Source organism: Hippoglossus stenolepis, chromosome 15 (assembly GCF_022539355.2).
Source record: "Hippoglossus stenolepis isolate QCI-W04-F060 chromosome 15, HSTE1.2, whole genome shotgun sequence".
Taxonomy (NCBI): domain Eukaryota; kingdom Metazoa; phylum Chordata; class Actinopteri; order Pleuronectiformes; family Pleuronectidae; genus Hippoglossus; species Hippoglossus stenolepis.
In genome coordinates this window covers 9,656,587-9,678,962 of record NC_061497.1, presented here as the reverse complement: position 1 = coordinate 9,678,962, position 22,376 = coordinate 9,656,587, and the positions used below count along the sequence as shown (strand labels likewise).

At 40.0% G+C, this 22,376-nt stretch overlaps 1 protein-coding gene across 3 annotated transcripts; it reads right to left on the bottom strand.

The window, feature by feature from the left end:
• Positions 1-723: 723 nt before the first annotated feature.
• On the bottom strand, positions 724-22,041 carry thoc2 (THO complex 2). Of its 3 annotated transcripts, none has more exons than XM_035178704.2 (39): positions 21,885-22,041; positions 19,434-19,489; positions 18,942-19,033; positions 18,655-18,706; positions 18,449-18,519; positions 17,949-18,070; positions 17,702-17,835; positions 17,274-17,434; positions 17,022-17,114; positions 16,637-16,792; positions 16,183-16,355; positions 15,805-16,000; positions 15,624-15,662; positions 15,361-15,491; positions 14,453-14,554; positions 13,670-13,754; positions 13,077-13,170; positions 12,892-12,972; positions 12,679-12,775; positions 12,348-12,465; positions 12,040-12,219; positions 11,714-11,878; positions 11,147-11,422; positions 10,804-10,945; positions 10,268-10,425; positions 9,723-9,851; positions 9,487-9,618; positions 9,202-9,386; positions 8,485-8,660; positions 8,032-8,134; positions 7,524-7,909; positions 7,178-7,236; positions 5,673-5,708; positions 3,648-3,779; positions 3,406-3,472; positions 3,172-3,317; positions 2,835-2,911; positions 1,637-1,683; positions 724-1,548 (listed from the first exon to the last, which is right to left on the bottom strand). In XM_035178704.2, exons 1-38 carry the CDS (start codon positions 21,947-21,949, stop codon positions 1,656-1,658), a joined length of 4,695 nt encoding a protein of 1,564 aa, XP_035034595.1. In that variant the 5' UTR covers positions 21,950-22,041; the 3' UTR covers positions 724-1,548; positions 1,637-1,655. The 3 variants fall into 3 exon arrangements, with proteins under 3 accessions (XP_035034595.1, XP_035034596.1, XP_035034597.1); XM_035178705.2 differs by having other exon boundaries at positions 724-1,545; XM_035178706.2 differs by having other exon boundaries at positions 724-2,911.
• Positions 22,042-22,376: the final 335 nt, after the last annotated feature.

Genomic DNA, 22,376 nt, shown 5'->3' with positions numbered 1-22,376 from the left:
TTTTTTCTTTTACAGTTGCAAATGTATCCAGATATGAGGGAAAAAAGTGGATTTTGAAGTGTATTTAAATTTTTCAGGTCCCATGTCAGTAATTTTAGAAAAGTTTTACAGAAAGAACTTTATCTGGTACAAACTGCAGAGGGAGACAGTTATTTGAGTTTAATTAGTGTAGTTTCAACTGGATAAACGACAGATCCATTTCAACTCAAATAAAACTTTATCATAACAAACACATTTGATCAATAAAATGCTAGTCCATAAACAAAATGTACAAATAACTGTTAAGTTTACATACAGGTCATTGACCAAAATGTAATTGATTATGCAATCCCTTGAAATGAACTGGAAGTATAGTAACTTGATTCTGCAAACATCGCAAACAAGTTTTTCTCCCCAGAAACATTCCTGTGATTTTATAGATCAAGATGCAGATAGATCAAATACAGTGTTAGCGCCGCATCATTTTAGCATGTGACAAAGAGCTGAATGTTACCTAACAGAGTGTAAACATGAGTTTAGGATTTGATGTAGAAAATAAAGACGTTCTGGTTATGAGTGACACCGGGTCACTGACTCATCTAAATGTATTTCAGTGAGTTTCTATCATTCAACTGTATCTGAGGTACAACCTGTAAAAATCTGTCTCTACAGCCGCTGAGTGACTTACTCTCTGTTTCATAAGTTTCCTGTTGGTGGAGAAGGAAATGAAGGTAAGAGACAATATGAAAGTGACACACTAGGAAAACTATTATTTATTGGTTTTTGTTTTTAAAAAAAACGCTAACACTCATTGAGTACAGCAGATAAAATCTCCAAAAGTCATTTTTAAACAGTTGCATTTGGAGTACAGAACGCGTTTTTTGTCAGGTTTTTTTTTCTTTACAACTCTACATTTGAAGGTTGAACAGGCATTTTTATAAATTATGTAAAAACCTGATTAACACAAAATCACAAAAGGACTGAAAGGGACATCAAAAAAAAAAAAGAACTAACATGATGTGAACGTCATGTTACCCTCTTTATTATTGTACATAATATACAAACTGGTCCTTTGTAGAATTTATCACTTGTGCCTACTGTCTTACTAGGATTAAAAGGTGGAGATAAATAAATATAAGTATCTAATTATCTCAAAAGAATATGAGGTAAGTGAGTATGGAAAGCAAGTTAACTCCAATTAAACGAGCAAAAAGCAAAGCCTGACAACGTACAAAAAAATACAAATGTTCACGCATACGATTTTTGAATCATGACCAGATCCTTCCCAGACAAGTCATACAGTAACAACTGGTTCCAATTAGAATAACAATAACATTGTGTAGAGAGCAGCACATTGTTCCCGTACTGAATAACAAAAACGGAAAAAGATAAACTGCAGCAGATTCACTGTGTAAGTGGAAAAAGAACGAGTGGAGTTGAAGTAACTACAGCTAGCGACACTCGGGAGGGGAGTTCACAGGAAAAACAACACAGGCAGAGAATGAGAGTAAGAGTTAACAACATGGTACAGATGGCAGAGCAGATAAAAGCACAGCTTCTCCAGTTCTGCTGCGGATCAGAGAGAGAAAGTGCATCAAACACTGAGCATACATCGTCCTATCAAGAGCTGTTTGCCAAGAATCTGAAAGCATCTTACCTTCACTGATTAGTGCACATTATCTGTGCTTGTCAGAGGATTTATGAGTGGGATTGTTAAGGGAAAATGTGAAATTAATCAAAAACTTAAACGCTGACAACTGCTGAATTATTGACAAAAATTTGTTTTGGCATTAAACAGTCGAGTCTTTCAGCTTCCATGCTCCAGACTGCGTATCAAAAGGGTGTTCTGTTAACCAATACGGTGCAACCAGGAACTTTTCCATTACAGGAAACAACAAAAATATCAATAATAAACCAGAGGGGCTTTTTGAAATGCTGGTTGTTGAAGACAGAAACGAGCAGCTACATGCTCAAATTAGACAATCAAATAAATCTGAATCTCTATAAACAGATTCTGACTGTGGATATGCAGAATCTGTAGGCGAGGGACAACATTTTGGGGGGAACCGAGGCCTTCTGGTTTCTGTTTCACGTTTGAGCAGGCTTCGGTTGCCAGCAGTTTAACTGTCCGTGTGGAGACAGAACACACAGCCCGAAATACATCAGCTATCTGCTTTTTCATTTATCAACATTCATATTCACATAGCTGGTAATAGAGTAGCCAAAATGCAGACTGGACCTAAAACACCTACAAAAAGTATCATCGTTTGTGTTTTGGGTGAAAAACACGTTCGACTCAGTGGTGAAAGAAACTAGTCGGACTGTAAACAGTGAACGGCAAACGGAGGATGGAGTCTTGGCTCAGGGAACCGCTGAAGACACCTGAAGCCCCAAAATATTGGCCGTCGTCCCCAGACGCTAATTTGAAATCACACGATAGCCGATTGGGCTCCGAGACTGTTTTAGGTGGAGGAGGAAGTCTTATTTGCAAAATGTAAAAGGGAGTCTTCACCACAATTAAATAGTTATTGCATCTGAGTGTTTAGTGACATACGGCAGATGAACAAGTAATAGTGTCATAATGTAAACTATTAAGAACCGCGAGCAGCTGAACGTTACCGAACACTTTGAAACAATGATACATAAGAATATCTTTTCAAAACAAGCTCACTCTGCCGGCGATGACCAAACATGCGAACAAAGCAGGTGATCCCAGCTAACTTTAGTGATTCAATGTGGCAGAAAACAACAGCTAAGTAGAAATATTCAGCAACTTTTAATATTAAAATATTCACACTTAAAAATACAAATAAAACTGATTTCTCATTGAGGTGTTCCTCTATGTTTAAGGATATTGCTTTTTCTCTTCCTTTGCTCCACTGCTGTCCCTCTTCTCTTTCTTCTCAGATTTCTCTTTGTCGTGTCTGGACTCCTGGAGCACATGAACAGAAACAAGTATGAATTGAAAAACATGTTAGTGGTAATGGAAATAAGATGGGATTATTTAACAATATTAATGTCCCAGTCATTGGTGAATCAATGAATATACTCAGATTAAGTAGAAGTGTCTGAGCTCTTCGGTAGAGAAGTGAGAGTATTAAAAGTTCATGAACTAAAGGTTAGTGTTCACTACATTTCAACCAACAGACCAGGGGAGTGTGTGGCGGTGGTGCAGTGACGAGCTGAGCTGACCTTTTTGCCTCCGGAGGACGTTCGCTCAGGTTTCCCAGACTCCGCCTTCTCTTTGCTGGAAGATTTGGATCTTTTGCTCTTCTCTTTTTCAGCAGAAAGTGGCGAGTCACACAAGGGACTTGTGCTCTTTCTGTTTTTGGAGGAATCTGGGAGGAAAAGATTTGGTTCCTGCACTTACTGCATTGTACATTACCAAGTTAATGGCTACGTCAGATTTTGAGAGATCAAACTTACTGGTTCCATTCTCGTCCTTTCTACGTTTGGTTTCTAGGTTCGTTTCGTGGTCATTGACAATATGGTCCTAAAAGAAACATGACATACCACGTGTTAACATATATCCTGACCATTCTCTTTATACTACTACAAACGGGCTGCCTTTAGAACAAAGTGTATATAGGAGACTTCTATAAATTCACAAGGATGACCTTTTCCAAAAACCCATTTGACAACGTGCAGTGTTCTTGCAAAATACTGACTCGTTTCCTTTCTTTCCGATCCTTTTCTTCCTTCTTCTCTTTGGATCGGCCCTGTGCGTTCTCTGAGTCTTTCTTCTCCGTCTCCCTCTCTCTGCTCTTGGACCGGGTTACTGAATTGTAGCTGATGTGATGCTGCAAAGACATTTATATATGAACAGAACAAGACAAAAGAAAATATTTTAATGTTGTTGGGAGTGTTTAAACATGGAATGTTACTATTCTTAATACTACGTTATTGTGTTACAAGTAAATAACACATACACAACGTACAAAAACAAGGATGGACAACAAACTGAAATATTTCTTGGCTATTTCCTCACAATCCCACAATGCCTGATAATTGGATCCATAAATCTATATCCAATAGCGGGACTAAAAAGGAAGTTGTAGAAACGCCTTTGTTAAAGTATCACTGTTGATCAATCACGGAGTCTTGTAACAAGTATTGATCGAGCTGACATTAGTCATTGATAAAAACAGTGTGGATTCCTACATATATTTAGGTCATAGGAAGCACTGCTCCAAAACCAGACTAAATAAACTGTACAATTCTAAAAAGCTTCTAAAGCATGAGCTGTCCCATGTCTCCAAATAAATTATGAATTTACAATTTTCATTAAATTCCATCAATTGATTAATGTTAGCTCCCAGTGGAAGCAGGACAATATTATAAGTAATATCACTTAGTGTCAAGCAGAAACTACAACCTATGGCTCAAGTTGAAAATAAGAGAAACTGTGACTTAGGTGTCAAGGCGCTACTTTAGTTAGTTTATTAGTTAAGAGTGTTATAGACCATTTATTAAATGTTTGTATACTGCTTTTGAATATTGTATAGTGGGACTTAACATGAAGTGCCATCATGCAGGGTTTACATACATCTTTCTGCAAGTGTTGACGTGCCAATAAGTGATATATAGTGATTTATATAAATATAGACCTCAGCACATGACATCTAGTTACTGATGGTCTTCATACCAGAGAGCATTCAGTGCAACACATTTTACATTTTAGTCGCAAAACAGTACAAAAAACAAAACGGATCAACAGAAAGAAAAGATGATAGGAAGACAGATACAAGGTTATAAATGATGCATCTACTTTATATTATCTTGAAGGGAAAATTAAGAAGAAGAAACTATAGAAACCAATGAAATAAGGTCATTTAATTGAGATTTATTTTACTTTTCTTTTCATTGGTGTCTTAAACCCAAATTATCATCACAGTGATTCAATGTAGAGACAAACAAAACCTGGAGGGACCTATGAGTGTTTGGTGTTTATGTGACACCTTTTGTGTTTTCCTCAGATTCAATTTGGGTCCCATGTGGCTGTAATAAGTTTTGAAAACTGTTTATTGTTATTATTCTCTTATGCAATAAGAGAACAGAGCTGATAAGTGTTTTCAAGTGGACGCTATTATTTAAAAGTATTGGACCACTTCAATTGAAATCCTCAAATCCGCACAACTTATTATTTATACTAACAAAAGATCGAATTACTGTGTATTGTGACCACAGGGTCGTTCATAGTGACGGCCAGAGAATAATCACACGGCTGCAGTGCTCCTCGGTTTTATGAAACCTTTTGTTCTATTTTAACGTGTTGTTGTTTTTACATCCCACAACGTCACTCATATCAACCTGGTTTACAGCCACAGGAAGACTGTTACTGTACACTACCTGAACAGCATCAAACAGCAGACAAAGGTATGGACTAGCTGGAGCATCTTACAGATAATGAACTGGGGGGGAATCAAAACAGACACTCAAATTAGCCTTACGTTTGTCAGAAACATGACTCCATGTTAATCGCTGAGTGTCTGCTGGATGTACAGGCAACTGTTTACCTTAACAACTTATAATATGTCAGATGTTTTCAGCTTATTCTGCTGCCTCCAAATGGACTTGAATCATGACATGAATCAATTCAGTGTGAGAATACAAAGAAAGTTCAAATTCCTTCACCTGAACAAAGAAAAACAGACAATGTGAGAAAAGGTGCGAGTAGCAGAGTTGGTTCAAACCTTGGATGTGGACTCCTTGGGTTCGTTGCTATTGTCCTGTAGGGATGAATGGAGATGACAGATGAGCTGGGAGGGGGTGGGGTTGGGAGGAGGTTTTCAGACAGCAGTAGAGAGTTGGAAGAAGGGGTGGGGGGGACTGGGAGTCGGGTCAGGCCGGACCAACAGCATACTTCGCCCTTGACCTCTGACCTTCAAGGACTAAGGCTTTGACAAGGTTATTACATACGAGGGTTCATAGGCTCAACATCTGGAATGTCAATACTAGAAATAGAAATACCCTGAGCATATATGAAATAACTGCTAAGTCATATTACTACAGACATGTCTGCAATTTCACGCAGCATAATATAAAAGTTCTACAGTGCAGCTGGTATTCAATACATCTAAAGTGCAAATTCTGTATTTACTGGATGTGTGTCTGCCTGTGTGTGTAAGACAAATCACTCAGTTCTTATGTGCTTGACTGCATCCCTACATAGGTAACTGTTGCTGTCACTTACAGTTGAGGAATGGATAAGACACATGGAGCCTATTTCTCTGGCGAAGGGTAAAATTAAGACCTATCACAAGCTTCCAGTGGTGTGGGCAATGCTCCAGACGATTCAGGCTTCGCCCACTCTTTCCCTCTCTTTGTAGTGGCAGGCTTATTTTCTTCTGCATTTTTGGCCGATTCAAAACTGTGACATTCATTTTCTCCGATGATCTCGGTTGCTGGTGGCTCTGATTTTCCATTGAATGCTTGCCAGGAGGTAGTACGACTGATGCCGATGGTCGGTAGCTGTGGTGATCGCGTTGTAGAGGCCAGCAGGACAGACTGGATACGCATCATGTGACGTAGGACTGCATGCAGGTTGGTTTAACAAACGTAGATAGAAGAGGGGCCGATGACTCAGCTGGAGCAGACAGGCACTTCTGCTTGATGCCATTCGACGCCGCGCTGGATCCAGGCACGTCGAGGGCCAAACGAAATAACATCACTTTAACCAGGGTTTCTTCTCAGGTCGCAAAAACGGGGAAGATTCTTGGGCGCCATTTGAAGTGGTAGAACGCTTCTTTTGTTGTTATAAAAAAAAAAAACTCAGCCACTGGAACAGGCGAAAGCTCTTGATTGGGTAAGCCATTTAACTTCGGGTGAATATTATTCTCAAAAAAGCAAAAAATCCACAAGGAATATAGAAGTGCTTAAAAAATTTCTTTCCAAGGCACACTGACTGCTTTCATAAATACGAAAATAGATAACTATTTCAATATGAAAATACTCAATATTTACAATATTCTTTTGGCTAAGTCTTTGAGGGGTTTTCTCCCAATTCTGCAAAATATTATGCTGATGTCCATGGAATGATTTCCAAATCCCTTGGATTTGGCCAGGATTTCCAGGTGCCACGCCTGCATGTACGACAACTCTCCTTGGTGATCTTCAGGGCTGCTGGAATGTGCAACGGCAGGGAACGCTCCGGCAGATAGAGAAGAAACGGGCACAGCCTTCCTCAAGCCATACTAACCTTAACAGACGAGGAGTGGGATGGAGAAGAGTGAGTGTCGAGCTTTCGTCTTTTGTGATCTGTGAAAACAATAAGAGTGAATTTGTGAAATTTGATCAGCCACTTTCCATCTTTTCTACACTGGAAAATAATTCTACAGTAAAAAGCACAACTTCCTGTAACCATTTTCTTGACATGGAGTACTGAATGAAATGGGTTAAAATAACCACATCAAGCACCTAAATAGAACAATGTGATCCAATACTGTAAAATCTGATAGTCATATGGGGTGTATAAGTTTATACTGTATTTTATGAGCTGTGCAGAGAACACAGCTGAATAACAGACAACCAGAGATGATGCTTACCCCTCTCAGACTCGGCCGATTCTGATCTGAGACCTGGTGACTTGAGGGACCCCGCCACAGCGCTTCTGTCTCCTTTCTCCTTGCTCTTGGACTCCTTGATGGCGTCGCGCTCCCTGGACGGCTCAATGGGCTCCCCGTTGCCGGCTTTGGCCTTGTCATCTTTGCTGCTCTTCTCCTCGACCTTCACTTTCTCCCTGTCAGCCTTGGGGGTCTTCTCCTTACCCTCACGTGCCGGCCGCTCCTCCTTTCCCGCTCTCTCGTCTCTCTGCTTCTCCCGACGGTTCTCGGCCTTTGTCTCAGGAGTGCTGCCCGGTGTCTTTTCCTTTTTCTCTTTTTTCTCTTTCCCGCTCTTCTCTTTGTCATCCCGCTCTTTTACGGCTTTGGTGCTGCAAAAGGATTGAAATTTTCAGTTTCAAAAATTGTTTCATACAAGATTCGACTGATCCTAAAAAGGCATAATAGCTTTGACTCAGCACATTAGTGTCATAGCAGCTCTTGAAGAACCTACCTAATGAGGGCACCGTTCCCATTGCTGGTGGTCACTTTGGCCGCTGCACTGTTGGCTTTGTTCACTGGCTTTGTTGTCGCACTGGATTTATCCTTTCCCCGTTCTGCATAAAAAAAAAAAAAACAAGAACTGTATGAGCCCAGGATTTATGAATAGTACTGAGGTGCGTGTTCGAGTTTGGAGCAATGTTCGATTTCAATAAAATGCTAACGACAACATAAACTGTACATGCTGATGGATCCCAATGTTTAACTTTTATGACTTTCAACCAATTATCTAGAATTTTGTTGCAGACATATCTGAAATGTAATAATTTAGCAGTGCCATCTTAAAACCAGATCTAAACTTACTCAGGTACAATATTACACATCAAATGGCAGCTTGATTTCACTGCATGTTTAATTGCGAAATTAAGAAGCACAGCATTTGAATCAGTCATGTTTCATCACTCACCACCATCCTCTGATGCCCCCTCGTCTGTCTTGTTTGTGCTGGTGGTGGGCTTGCCTGTGCTGCCGGGGCCGTTCTGCTGACTGGCAGGGGTGGCACTGCGCGCTGGCTGCTCCTTGTGATGAAACTCATTCTCAGGGACCATGTGCACCTTCTGGCCTTTCAACCGACCTGAATAACTGTAAGACGCATAAAGGGTTTGCACAAGGCAGACACAAAAACCTCCAAAGTAATTGATTGTCACACGGTTTAAAAAAAACTTTCAGAGAGAAGAAAACAAAAGGTATTTGAGAGCTAAAACATGGAATTTTCCTGCAAAAACAAACCCAAGTATACGCAGCTATAAAGTAACACAAGTGAAAACTGAAGTTCAGACGTAATTTATCCCTGAGGGTGCGATTTAGTCGACATAAAACAGGAGCAATTCCTTGTTGATCTTGTTAACTTTCACTTGAGTAACACTCAAAGGTTGAATTACACATACTTTGAAAAGCAAGCCATCCCCTATATGCAGACTAGAGCTGAAAAACATTGTGTACTGAACAACTAAATCAATAAACACTCAAATATATCTAGAAACTCAACAGAGCCCAGTGCAGAGTGCAAAGGAAGCACACTTGTGTTTCAATCTCCCATGCTTCCCTGTTTTTATGGCATTTCACAAAAATAAATTCACTGTATGCTCCACGGAGAGCTGAACAGCACACAACGCTGTGTTACCCCATTGCTAAGGCATAGAGGTCTGGCCTCTTGTCCTTCTCCTCAAGGCAGATCTTCTGGACACGGCACTCGAGCGCTTGGCCCAGGTTCAGGACTTTGGGATAGCAGGGCAGGATCTTGGTGAGCACGATGAGAATGTTGCGGATGTGGGTGTAATCTCCCGTCTCCAGGCAGTGAACTGAAGCCTTAAGTAACAGAAACAGAGTGAGTGAATATAGATACATGCACAACTTCCACTTGGCTTTACTAAACAGAAAAACAATATTAAAAGGAAAGGCAGCTCACTTTAGTCAGCATGTAGTGCCATTTGTGCACCACATGCCTGAAGTTCTCATAATCTAGCTGATCTGCTTTGTTCCCTCCATCAAAGCCGGTGGCTCTGAAGATGGTCAGGAAGCCAGGGAAATTCACACAATCCTATGACCACACAATAAGAGGAGACATAAATAACCACTTTACATCATACATCTGTAAACACAACATATGAACATATTTTGCATGTGTAGAGCCGGTAGAAGTACCTTCTCATAGATTGCACGATCGCTGTGCCAACGGGTCACCGTCTCCAGCATGCAGCAGAGGAAGCGGCCGTAGCGGTGAGACTCGTTCTCCGTGCAGCTGGCCACAGTGTAAATAATGGCAGAGAAAACCTGCAGTGACCCAATGTAGTGGTTAGAAAAAGCTACAAAGTCTGTGTGATTATTGCCAATATCTGAAAGCTGCACTTAATTGTGGCCTCTCAACATTGAGATTTACAACAGTGGTCTTAAAAACCAGCAGTTGTGAAATGTTCCTTTCAAGCTTTAAATTGTTGGAGCACTTGAGTGGTTGTTGAACCGCTTGAATTTCTTCTTTAGTGTTATTTCAATATTGGTACTATTTCTGCTGATTTGGTGAAAATTTTAGCCTATATTATCCCCCTCCTTAATCACATTATTCGTGTTTATTCCTCTTCTCATAAAACACTTTATAGCTTTAAGAAGAGTGCAGTTAAGATATTAAAAGCCATCATCATAAGTGCATTAAGATCAGAGTGTGTACAGTATGTTGTTTCGGAGTGTCTTACCCTGTCATAGCAGAGAAGGGTGCAGAAGTTGGGCGTTTTCTGCTGGTGGACGAGCTCGACAAAGCGGGCGCAGTACACAGCGTCGATGGAAGAGAAGATGCAGCGCGGGAACAGACAGAGCTGCAGGAACTTTGTGATGGTCTCATTCTTTGTGGATTCTGTCAGGAAGCATATTAAGTTGTGTTAGTAAGAGAGACCAATAAACATTAGATTAACCTCCAATATTAATGCTGTGATCATAGTCAAGTCTTGATGAGCTTTTACTGGATGTCCCCCATAACTACATTACTAGTCGTGTTTAGACTGTATCTAAAACTGACTGAATACTACCATGAACATTAAACATCTACTTGTGAAATATTGATTTTATTCTAGTAGGTTACTTGGGGAGAAACTAAACTTTAAAGATCAATCACATTTAAAATGGATGGTGTTTTCTTTTTGTCAACTGAAAAAGGGCAGCCTTCTGGAAGAATGAACACATGCAGTGTAAGATGCATCATTAGTGTCACAGGCATTAACATTAGAAAACTCACTGGCAAACAACCAGTTGTCTTTCTCCAGTTTGAGACGGTGTAAAACCCTTTGGACGTGTTCCAGCTGCTTCTTCTCCTCCTCCTGCAGTTTCTCCTGCAGGGCAGTGCAGCGTTCCTTCTCCTTCTTTTTCTTATTCAAGGGCTATGTCAGAAGGAAACCACAGCAATATTCAAACCACATATATACAGACACCTATGCAGCACTGATAGTGACCTCTTGTATTATGCGTTTTAAATCACTTAGGCTGCTACTGCTACAACACCAATCCTTGAATTACGAGTGGGTTTCGAGTAGAATGTAAATGGGGGATTATATGTTGACATTTGTGGAACAGCTACTCACAATCTCTGGATTCTCTTCAATGGCTTTAATCTGGACCTTGAGCTTGTTGACCTCACGTTCATATGCGGCGTGAGGCACAGCCAGATCATACATGGTGAGGGACCAGAAGGTGGCATAAAACTGAGGGCGGAGGTCATCCCACACCCTGGAAGGATGAAGCGACACCACAGCCTCGTGCACCGGTGTCATCACCTGTTCACAGGCTGCCACGTATTTGTGTACCTTCTGCTGCTGCCGGTTGCCTTTCTCCCCTTTCTTCATCTCGTCATACTTTGACTGTGAGTAGAAAGGATTTAGTTAAATAAAAGTTTTCTTAGTGATAAATAAATGTGGATTTGGGTATAGGGGTTTTCCACAGATAAAAATAAATACAATTTATCCATGATATCTTCTTAAATCATTTTCCACACCAACAACAGAGGTCAGGCTTAAATAGATCAAACTTTCAGTTAATAATCTTACAAAAATCTACACCTGATCATTGTGTTAATAATAAAGTCTAGAATCTCCCTCAATAACAGGAATGTGACGTGATGCATTGACAATCTGAAAGAGCAGTCGACTCACCAAAATCTGATGGGCGTACATTGGCCGAGACAAGAAGAAGGCAGCATCATGCGGAGTGTGGAACTGGTTACAGAGGATGTCAATCGAGGGAACCCGCTTGATGTAATCCTCTGTGCTGAGGTTGGAGGCCAGAAAGCCACCAAACTGCAGCAATGTGTCATGACACTGCAGGAAGACAAAGAATTTACTGAGCAACAAAAATAGACTAAAATAATTATGTTTTAGATTCATTTAGAAAGTAAGAAGTGAGCTGGTAGGTATATTGTTGACTTAACTGCTAAAAACAAGAAACTGGTTAAACTCATACAATAAGAGAAGGTGTATACCTGGTCATAGAGATGGCCAACAAGTTTAAGGTGTTTTTCTCCACCTTCTAAGAAAACCACACCATTCCGTTGCTGGGCCATTAGCAGACACAGTGGTAGGGCCAGTTCATGGTCCAGTAGTGCATCCTTCAGACGCTGAGATGACTTCTTTGTGTTCCTGATCTGGCCAAAGTAGCCGCCCTGTTGTCAAAAATCACATCCACAATGACATGGAGGTGAGCTTGAATACATCACCGGTACAGGTAATCATACAGAACGTGCTCGCAGGTCTACATTAGGGAATAATAACTGTACTTGAATCTTTATACCTCTGCTTTGAGTTGCTCCCCTCCGGTCATGGCCTCTAGCTGCTCTGACGTCATCTCATCTGTGATCTCAATGCCGGCCATTTTCTGGACCACCTCTTTCAGGATGAGCAGGTCAAAACTGCAGGGGGAGAAGGGACATGTATCTTTTTTTAATCACTGCTCGTTAAAATACATTGTATTAATGCATGGAGTACAATTTCACAGGGAAAACATCTCCTGCTTTTACTTGGTAGATAGTGATAGACTAAAACTCAAGCAGAGCTTGAACTCAGCACATCCTGCAAACCAGTCATCCATTGTTGTTTCCCTATCATAATTTGGGGTCATGTACCTCTTTCCTGCTTTCAGCTGATTGGTGACATACTGAAGGAGGCCAGCCAACTCAATTGGGTATTTTCTGAACACAGCTCCACAAAGACTTGCCAGACCTTGGATAAAAAGGGGAAAGATTCATATTTTGATACTCATGAAAACAAAACAAAAGTCCCTCTTTTTCTGATGTGACTGCGGTACGGTAAAAGGCCAGTGAGGTGTGAAGACATACTCTGAAGCCATGAGGAGATGGTAGTGTCGTCATGCTTCATCTTCTCCTTCTCAGGATTGGCAAGAGCCTCGATTATGCAATCTGAAGACAGAGTTAAGTAGAACGACAGAAAAAAGCCCCACTTCGCCTGAAACCCATTGCCTCCATTACACATACGCACATACACACTGGGCAGTGTAGGATACAAGCCAAGACATCATAGTTGAGGGATGTGAGGTATTTCAGTGAGTCCACCACTGGAACAATAAGGTTGTCGTACCACTGGATCTGAGACAGCATCTGCGAAACAACAGAAAAGGGGATATATCATCATCAACTACAGAGGATTAACAGCAGATTATACCTGAACCTGATGTCACCTCCATATCTCCACAATGTGACCTAACAAATCTGCTGAGAACATCTTTGTAGTATATGTGTAACCTATAGGGAACGTTATATGAGGAACTCATGTTTTAAAATATTGGTGAAGTAGGAGGCAGAGATGTGTAAAAATGCAGACAAGGCTACATGACACATCCTCCCACTGCTGCATTTTTAACAAGTCTTTAATTTTAAGTGCAGCAGGAACACAGTCTCATCTTTACCCAGCTTTTACCAAATGGCTTTTACTTAGATTCATAAATGCATGATTTGTTAGCAGAGCACGAGATGCAAGCGATTGCGAGGGGAAAATATTTTTTACTGTAGAAATCTGGAATCAGTCTTTGTAATTTGTTGACTTAATTCAAAATAAAAGTTAAGTTACATAAATTTGACCTCAACAAAATAGACTTACATAATCAAAGAGGATAGTGGGATTGCTATGGCTCAGCTTGCCAATCTGCCTTCCAGACTGTTTCACATTCTCTTTGGTCAACCGCCTGTGGAGGGGGAGAAAAGACAGGAAACGGCGGATTAAAACACAAGACGCTGCAAACAGTGGTTTAAGCAAATACTGTCCCCTCTGTAAGCATCACAGCACACGTCTCTGCATGTTTTCACAATTGGATACTAGTCCATTCCACTCAGTGATGATTATTACATTTCCAAATACAAGATGTGCAACTTAATATATTTTTTAATTATCCCGAAAAGGTTCTTTGTTTTTCGCTTCTAAGTCATGAAATAAATGCTTCTGTAAAAAAGCAGCAGTAAGATATAAGAAAAATGACCATAATATCCTGATAGCAATGAATGCCTCATGATAATGTGGTGTGTCAAGGCTATTTTATTGTCCAAGATTAGAAACACTCCACTATCTGTATTGACTAGTCACTGGTGATGGTAAGGTAATATTCCAAAGCATGATAGTGAGAGGGTAGAGAAATGTCCTGGAAAAACTATTGAAATATCCAATCATTTAAGTTGAATTAATCTTGCAGTATTCTGCAGCACAGAACAGGTCTGAATTAGCTGGTAAAAATGAGTATCAGATTGAGCACATTTCAAATATACATATACATAACAGGGAATATTCAAGGACACAAATACTGTTTGAGATGCATTATATTTCAACCACAGGTGAAGAAAGACGAGTGATTGCACAGTAACAATACACTGGTTTTGTAAAGTGACCTACTTCATAATGTATTTGGCCCTTTCAACAGTCTGCGCTTTGACTTTAACCAAGAGAGGATGACTGGAATACGTCTCATTCTTCCATTGTCCATATAACCGATACCTGAGGGAATATAAATAGAGAAACCACCATTAAACACAAGTTTATTAAGTATGGGATACTGGCTGCCTGATAACAGAAGGTTCATTGTCTGCTTGATACGTCACTTTTTATTCTAAATTCAATATATTCATAATATTCCTATGAATGTGAACCATTATTTGGGCACAGCGCTGAAAAGAAACAACAACAACAACAACACACTGATTCACTAAGCTCTCACATAAAAAGTCATATGCAAATCTGTGTTGAATGTTTTCCAATACAATAAATACACTTTAAAGCAGGAGTAACTAAAAACCTAGTGTACATTTTGTACTCAAGTAACCTCAATTATTTTGCTGGTAAATGTCTCCTTGTATCTGTCTTTTAAGAAACTTCCGACTAGATTAGTTTTTGGGGAAAAAGTGTCAAGCTATGAGAATACTTTAAAATTATCAACAAAGTGCTAATATTTTCAGCGACTAAGGAAACTGCATTGTTAGCTGCAACAAAATGACAAACAACTAAAAGGAATATAAACCCATTGGGAAGATGGGGTGTCGATGCAATGATCAACAATGTTCCAAAATATTCAAACAAGGCTCTAAAAATAAAATCCTTGTGTTGCTCTGGAGAAAAAAAGGTTTGAAAAAAATAACACGGGAAAATCACTTTGCATTGAAAAGGATGTTTCGACTGAATCTGACTGCGTGTTCTACTATTTTCATGCTAAGTAGTTAACACCATCCTGGCGCCCTGCCTGAGGGTTTACTATTCAATGATTCAATTACAGAGTGCTGCATGAAGTGAGTGTGAGAGTATCTCACCTGTGCCGGTAGGGAAACAGTTTGAAGAGGCCCCACAGTTCCTCAGACATGCAAGCATTACACTCCATTAGGGAGAGCGAAGGGAGTAGCACCTGGTCTGCAATGCTCAGGAAACAACTGAGTAGTGTGTCCTGCAAAATACAAGATATAACATGAATAAGTTAGAAATAAACTGGAAAATCCATTAAAGCAAAACAACAGAATGTATAGTCATTGAAATATTAACCAACAGCAGCATCATAAAATTCTGTTTTTATATTTACCATTTTGTCTTTGACTTCAATCTTGCTGTCACTTTGGTACTGGGAAGCAAAGGACAAAAGAAAGGATTAGTATGTCAGATTTAGGCTGTTTTGCAGATGGGACAGGGTTTCCCCTACGTCTATGGGGAAAGCAATCCTAGGGGAAACACTGTGGGTTCATGTAATGGTTACAGTTTTGTACCTCTTTCATGAAGCCCTTGCCCAGACGCACTATCTTGGCGAAGAGGATGGGGTCGTGGGAGAGGTGAGGGCCCAGGTAGCAGAGCATGCTGAACGTGTCCCTGCGTAGGTCCTCAAAAATCTCTGCAGGCCGAGGTGCGCGCTTGTTCCTCAGTGGATGCGCTATACGTCCCTTTGAACCTTTTGGGACACCAGCCCTGTGAAGAACAGACCAATGTGTCAGAGCCTTTGTTTTGTACCAGACTTATTTCCTTATTTTTAACTTGACATGTTAGTATCAGCAGGTCAAATTGTGTAATTGAAGTTATGCATGCTTTTTCTGTTCAGACCACACATGGTGGGCAGTAAGTGAAACAATCAAGTGGAAAAAAATCTGCACCTTCTGTAAAGAGGTTCCACAGTCAGGTGTACAAGCTGGCAGAGAGCCAGTGCAATGGCCTTGTGAGACGTAGCATAGAAGGAAGGCATCTGGTCCATAATACTCTGGGCGTGTTGCCAGTCTCCAATTCTAAGCAGCGCTTCCAATAGACCAAGCTTCTGGTTATCAGGTGGCTGTGGGCACAGAAAAGAGTAGAACCAAGTGTGTGTAAATATTTTATATATCATAGTTTAGCGACATTTGATAAAAGGCAGATAGAGCACAGCCGTCAACAAATACTGAGCACAGCTGCTGTCACACTCCAACGTGATACATTTTTAAAACCGTTCCTATTTATATCTCATTATCGTGTGTGGAAGGCTGAAAATATACTGTAGTTATCCGAGGTAAATAAGGAACCAGCATCTCAGACAATTTGCACAGAAAAATATGAACCTAACTCAACATTTCATACCTTCTCATTCTTCTCCTCATCTTTCTCTTTCTCCTTTTCTTTGTCTTCATTCTTCTCTGAAGGCAACACAACCATGACCAGCTTGCGAGCAACCTGCTTGGCCTCTGAGATATCCCGTTTGTGTTCCTCTATGATGGTGGCATCTTGTGGCATAAGCTGGAAAGACAGAGAGGTAACAAAATCCAAGAATTCAGACTGGGAACAAATTGTACTCCAAGAAATTTCACGTAGATGATAAAAACACTTTGACCCAACGGTTTGGTCGTAGAATTCAGCAAACATATTCATCATGGAATGTCATGGAGTCCCTAGCTTCAGGTTTGCAGAATTTATATTCCCTAATTCTGACATCTTGACATTTGATGTCTTAACTACTTTTGCTTACATGTACATAAAGATCTTCCAGCTCTATCAGGTTGTGGTGTAGCAGAGCAGCAGCAATGTGGTAAAGTGACGTGGGGGTTTCCTCATTGGGCTCCTGAGGAAAGACACAAGAAATGAATAAATACAGTTAGTCAAAAGAATATCAAATATAAGTGACAAAGTAGGCTCCAGCATAAATATATATTTAGTTTCTGGGTTAGTTTATACTGCAAGACCCATTCTAGGTTTAATTACCCAATATCAATGTTCTCACCTGGTAGAATTTGAACTTAAATCCCAGGATGTGGCAAAGGGTGAGTGGCTCACACATGTAGGACTTGATGAGAGACAAGAAGAACTCATCTTGGTCAGATCGACTCTCGTACACCTCAAGGATGATGTCCAATACACGATTCGGATCTAAGTTGAAACATCCTGAAGGCAGAAGAAAAAGAAGAGGGTTAGGCAACAGAACACAAGTGGAAAAAAGCAGGTACATGAGGACAGACTTTCTGTAATATACAGGGGCCAGGCATTGTATAATTAACAGCAGCATCAATGCAATGAAAGGTGACCAAGTCAATTTGATGCAGGTTCTGGCATAAGTTTCGGTGAAATTAACGTAGTAATAACTCCATTATCGTCAAACCCCTAAAACACACCACAAGACTGAAGCCAAAGACACAATAATTTTTTTGGTACCTATGAGGGACTTGATGCTCTCCAGAACAAGATGGCTGGTGATGTTGCCTGAAAGGTCTTGGCCAAGCTCAGTGATGAGTTTGGCATAGCCCTCATTCTCCTCCCTTAGCAGGTTGAACTTCTGTTGCTTGTAACTGAGAAGAAAGCAAAAGGTTGAACAAATATTTAATACGTATTATGAAGCATAATGAGTGTGCCCAGCATATTTATTTTGGTCTACATCTCTTTAACTGTGCGCTCTACTTACAATAGTTTAGTTTTGATTTTTACAATCTTCTGATTGAACTGAAGGGCTTGTTTTATAAGTCCAAGAGATTCAAGGGTTTCTGGATCCAGTCTCTCTTTCAAGATAGCCTCTGGAACAAAGAACTGAAAGAAAAAATTATCAAGTCAATTAGTTTGTTTGAGTTGTTTGTTACAGACCCAGGTATTATAATCAATAATATATCTATGACATCAATAGGAAGGGGAACTTGAAATTCGTATACATGTATCACAAGGACAATGGAAATTAGTAAATTTCTAAGCTGGAAATGCAGCAATTAAAAGGATAACTGTTGTTGTTAAACCTGGACTCTATTTAATAGGCAACCAAGAGAAATGGGAGTAAACATAACATCCTTGGCAGAGGTGACATTACAAATACAAAATGATTTAAGGATCTCATATTGTGGTAATTTCTTAAGCTTTTTAATTCACTTTTAGCCTGAAAATCATTCGAGTCATAATTTAAAGATATCTTCTTACCAAACATGCTCCCACCAATTGTGTGTAATGATCACGTTTGATTTTTTCTTCCAGAGCACCTGTTTCTAAATCTGTAAAAAATACAATAAAAAGTTAGTCTTTAAGTATGGAACGTCTACTAAAAAGTAAAAATCCATAAAACTATTACATAACACACATCTTTTAATTACTTTTAATGAGACATATTTTTAAAAACCAAGATTTACCTAGTATACTGAACACATCTGCTAAAATTGATGGCATGTCATCGCGGAGTTCCTGAAAGAAAAATAAAGGACCATAACATTTAAGTGCATTCAAACATTCAAACTTTTAAGTGCCATGGAAATGGTAGTGAATTCTCTGTGCAGAATCCTGCCATAATAGAATGAACATGGGGAATCAAATGGCTAAAACTAAAACAAAACAATGGCTGTGTGTATTTATAATATACAGGAACAGATACTTCTTTAAGTTTAGCTATCAAGTAAACATTTTTGAAAAGCACATTTACCATCATGTCCCCAAGGACACTGGTGACGAGATCCAACTTAAGGTTCCCTTGTACAACTTGCCAGCAGAGCTCATATAAGGCGGCCTGTATGTCTGCAGGGGTAAACAGACAAGACAAAAGGAACAGTTTAACTTAAATTGAACCAACAAGAAAAGCGAGACAGAATAGTATCTGAACATTTTTACAATTCTTTTTAGGAACAGCTAAAGCCTTAAAATTAAATGGATAGGTCGGTGTGAGCTTTGCACAAGTGGGAGCAACAATATTTCTCCACTTGTCTTTACATTCGCACATTTTTATTTGTAATAATTTCCATCCGTCACAAACAAAAACAATATATTGTGGATGAATAAGAAACTCTACAGTTAAATGGATACTGTGCTGGAAAAAATGTACACAAAGCTCATGAGAACGGCATTTGTCTAAGCTTACATACATTAACAGACAAACAAAAAGATGAATGTATAGTAGAAATTAGATCATTTAACTTACCTCTAACCTCACTTCCATGATCTGTTTTCTCTGTAAGTTCTTTGCAGAGTTGTACACTATAAAACAAAGAGGGACATTTCTGATCAGTTAGCCTCCACCAACATAAAAAGCAATCATCTCTATAACTGCCTCTGTTTGACATATATAATACACCTTTTGTCATGTATTCCCTCCCCCATAAACTACGTAAACACAGTGGCTTTATAAGTTGCAATAAACTGCACCCTAAGATTCTCATAAAGTCTTGATCACTTACGCATGCCTACACCATCCTTATCTACAATATCCCAAACAAAATGAGACATTTGGAAACATGGGAGATATTCCAAAAGTCTATGGAAATGTTTTCCAATATGGATGTGTCCCCACTGACAGTGCAACTGGTTTTGGAGAAGTAGTATTGAGAAAGAGAAAGGGAGGAAGGTTCAGAAACTGTGTCACCTCATCATCTCTTAAAACTTTGAATTCAGCACACCTCAACACATTAAATTACAGTGACACTAATTAAATATCCTCAATCAGCCTAATGGTTGTGATAAGGGCCATTTAGCGTTAACGATGCAAGGCACACTTTGCGAGCTACTACACATGCGATGGTCGGTCAGAGATGCTCAACAGTGCCAAACTGAATGCTTGTCAGGAGCCCAAGGTCAAAATAAATAAGGTCGACATTGACATGATGTTGACTGGCCATTTTCACTAGTTTAAAAAAGGATACAGCACTAAATCACCTTCACATCTCTGACTGTGATTAATCCCACTGCTTCACAAGCATGAAGTATGGATGCCAGGCATGGACAGATCCAAACATCCATGAAAATGGAGTATTTGACCTGTAATATAGTGGCTACCTAATAATAATGTGATGCATTTGATTAGCTTAGCGCAGAGATGCCATTGCATCCCTGAGGTTATAGAAAGTCTGCAGGGCTGACTGAAAAACATCCTTTAACGTAGACCCTCATGCTGTAAAATTTACCAGTGAGCTGAGCACACACACTATCATCATTTAACACTTCATGTGGATTCTGGATTGACTGCTCATTACAGCTTTGTTTCTGTTCTGCACAGAGATTGAGATAAATATACGAGGTGCTTTACACTCAGTGCACACAGGAGATCTGTACCAGAGTCAGAAACATGACAGATACTGAATATAAATGCTGCATTTAAACACATATCAGCGTATTTATTAGGAGCCATATTTACAAGTTGCAACTATCTGAAGCATTTTTCTGTAAAGGTGCCATCAGCTACAGTGAAAAGCATAACGTACAGGACTATGGTTTAAGTAGTTTGACTTAGTGCATCTCAATGAAGGCCTTTCTTAAACATGCAAGGCCCACGACCACTAACAGCAGCTCGGACTGTGGATGAGTCCATTGTGTCTCCGCCTGTACGTGATGATGGCGCTCAAGAAAATGAATCACAATTGTATTACAGCGACGATTTGCCTTTTAACAGTGCTAAAGCTAGCAGCGCCCGCCTGTCCTCAACCTTGATTTGCAGATGTTAAGATTCTGTGCAACTGTCAAGAAGATCTGACGCTGTGATATTAAAGTTGATGGCGGATATCGCGCAGAACGCAGATTCACGTATCGCAATAAAGCTGTAACCGGTGGGTACCAGCAATATCTAGCTCCAGTTAACGTTAGCTAACAACGTATAGCGTTAGCTGGACGTTATAAACGTCTCATCAACCGCAATACTTGAATTATTAAGAGAGAACATTTATCCAACTAAATCATTTTATGTATCGATTGTCTTTTCATGCATCCACGCCAATGCAATATAACGTTTACCAAGGCACCCAAAACCACATATAAACCACGAAGCTAGCTTCACGGCTAACTTTCTATAACATTGTCAAGATTAATCGTTTCCCTCCACTTGATCATCGCCACTGTTGGCATAACAAAACACTGGATAAATGGTTTCTTCATTATCTACTCATTGGTTATCTGCTGGTAGATAGCTTTGGATACATGCTTGAACTTTAGCACATATTTTACAAGTTATCAGCTAAATAGTGGAGCACAAGGGTGTAGCTACAATGATGCTAACTAGCTTAGCTTAGCTAGCCATCGTGTTTACAATTTAACGCAGGGTCCAAGGAGAGCGCAAGCTAGCCAGATAGCTAGCATGCAGCTAACGTTAGCCTGTACAAAATTAACGAGCGCATCCATTTTATCGAACGGAGTAAATCAAATGTATTCACTATTAAATGCCAACGGTGTGCTTATCTTGGTTGGGTTTAAACAGCAGCGTCAGCGAGGGCTAGCATCGCCTCTTGAGCTGTTTTTGTTATCTTGCTAACGTTAGCCCGAGCAGACACTTGACAGACTGGCCTCCAGCTTCTCTGCCTGCTACGCAATTTTTATAAACCAAAAAGCAGCAACTGTTACACCCCTGTAGTCTCCCGACACGGCGTTGAAACACATGGGTACTCACAACTCGTGTTTCCCAGTTTTTTCCCAGTTTTTGAACCATTCACCAGGGAGGATAAGTGTCGCCATCTTCCATACACACAGCCCGGATGTCTAGCTCATCAAGGCGCACAGGGTCAAATGTGGTAGCTGGTAGCTAGCCGCTGCTAACTGCTAGCTGAGCGCTGCATGGTGGGAACGTGCAGGTCTGAGGGCTTTGTTAGCAGAGAACTCAGTGTTCTGAGAGGTGCTGCTGGGGATCCACTACTGTGAAGAGGGGGTGACAAGTGTGTCTCACAACTTTGAGAGTTTAAATGCATTAAGCTACCATTCAACAACACAAGGCTTTATTTTCTACTTCAGGAGAGCTTCCTGAATTCAACAATTTAATAGCACAGACATGGTTTCCAAAATCCTCACTGCACTTCTGTGTCATCTGGACCTGCTTGTTGAACTACTGATAATACAACACTGAACAATATATATGTAGATTTAGGTAAAGGTTTTAGATTTTGAA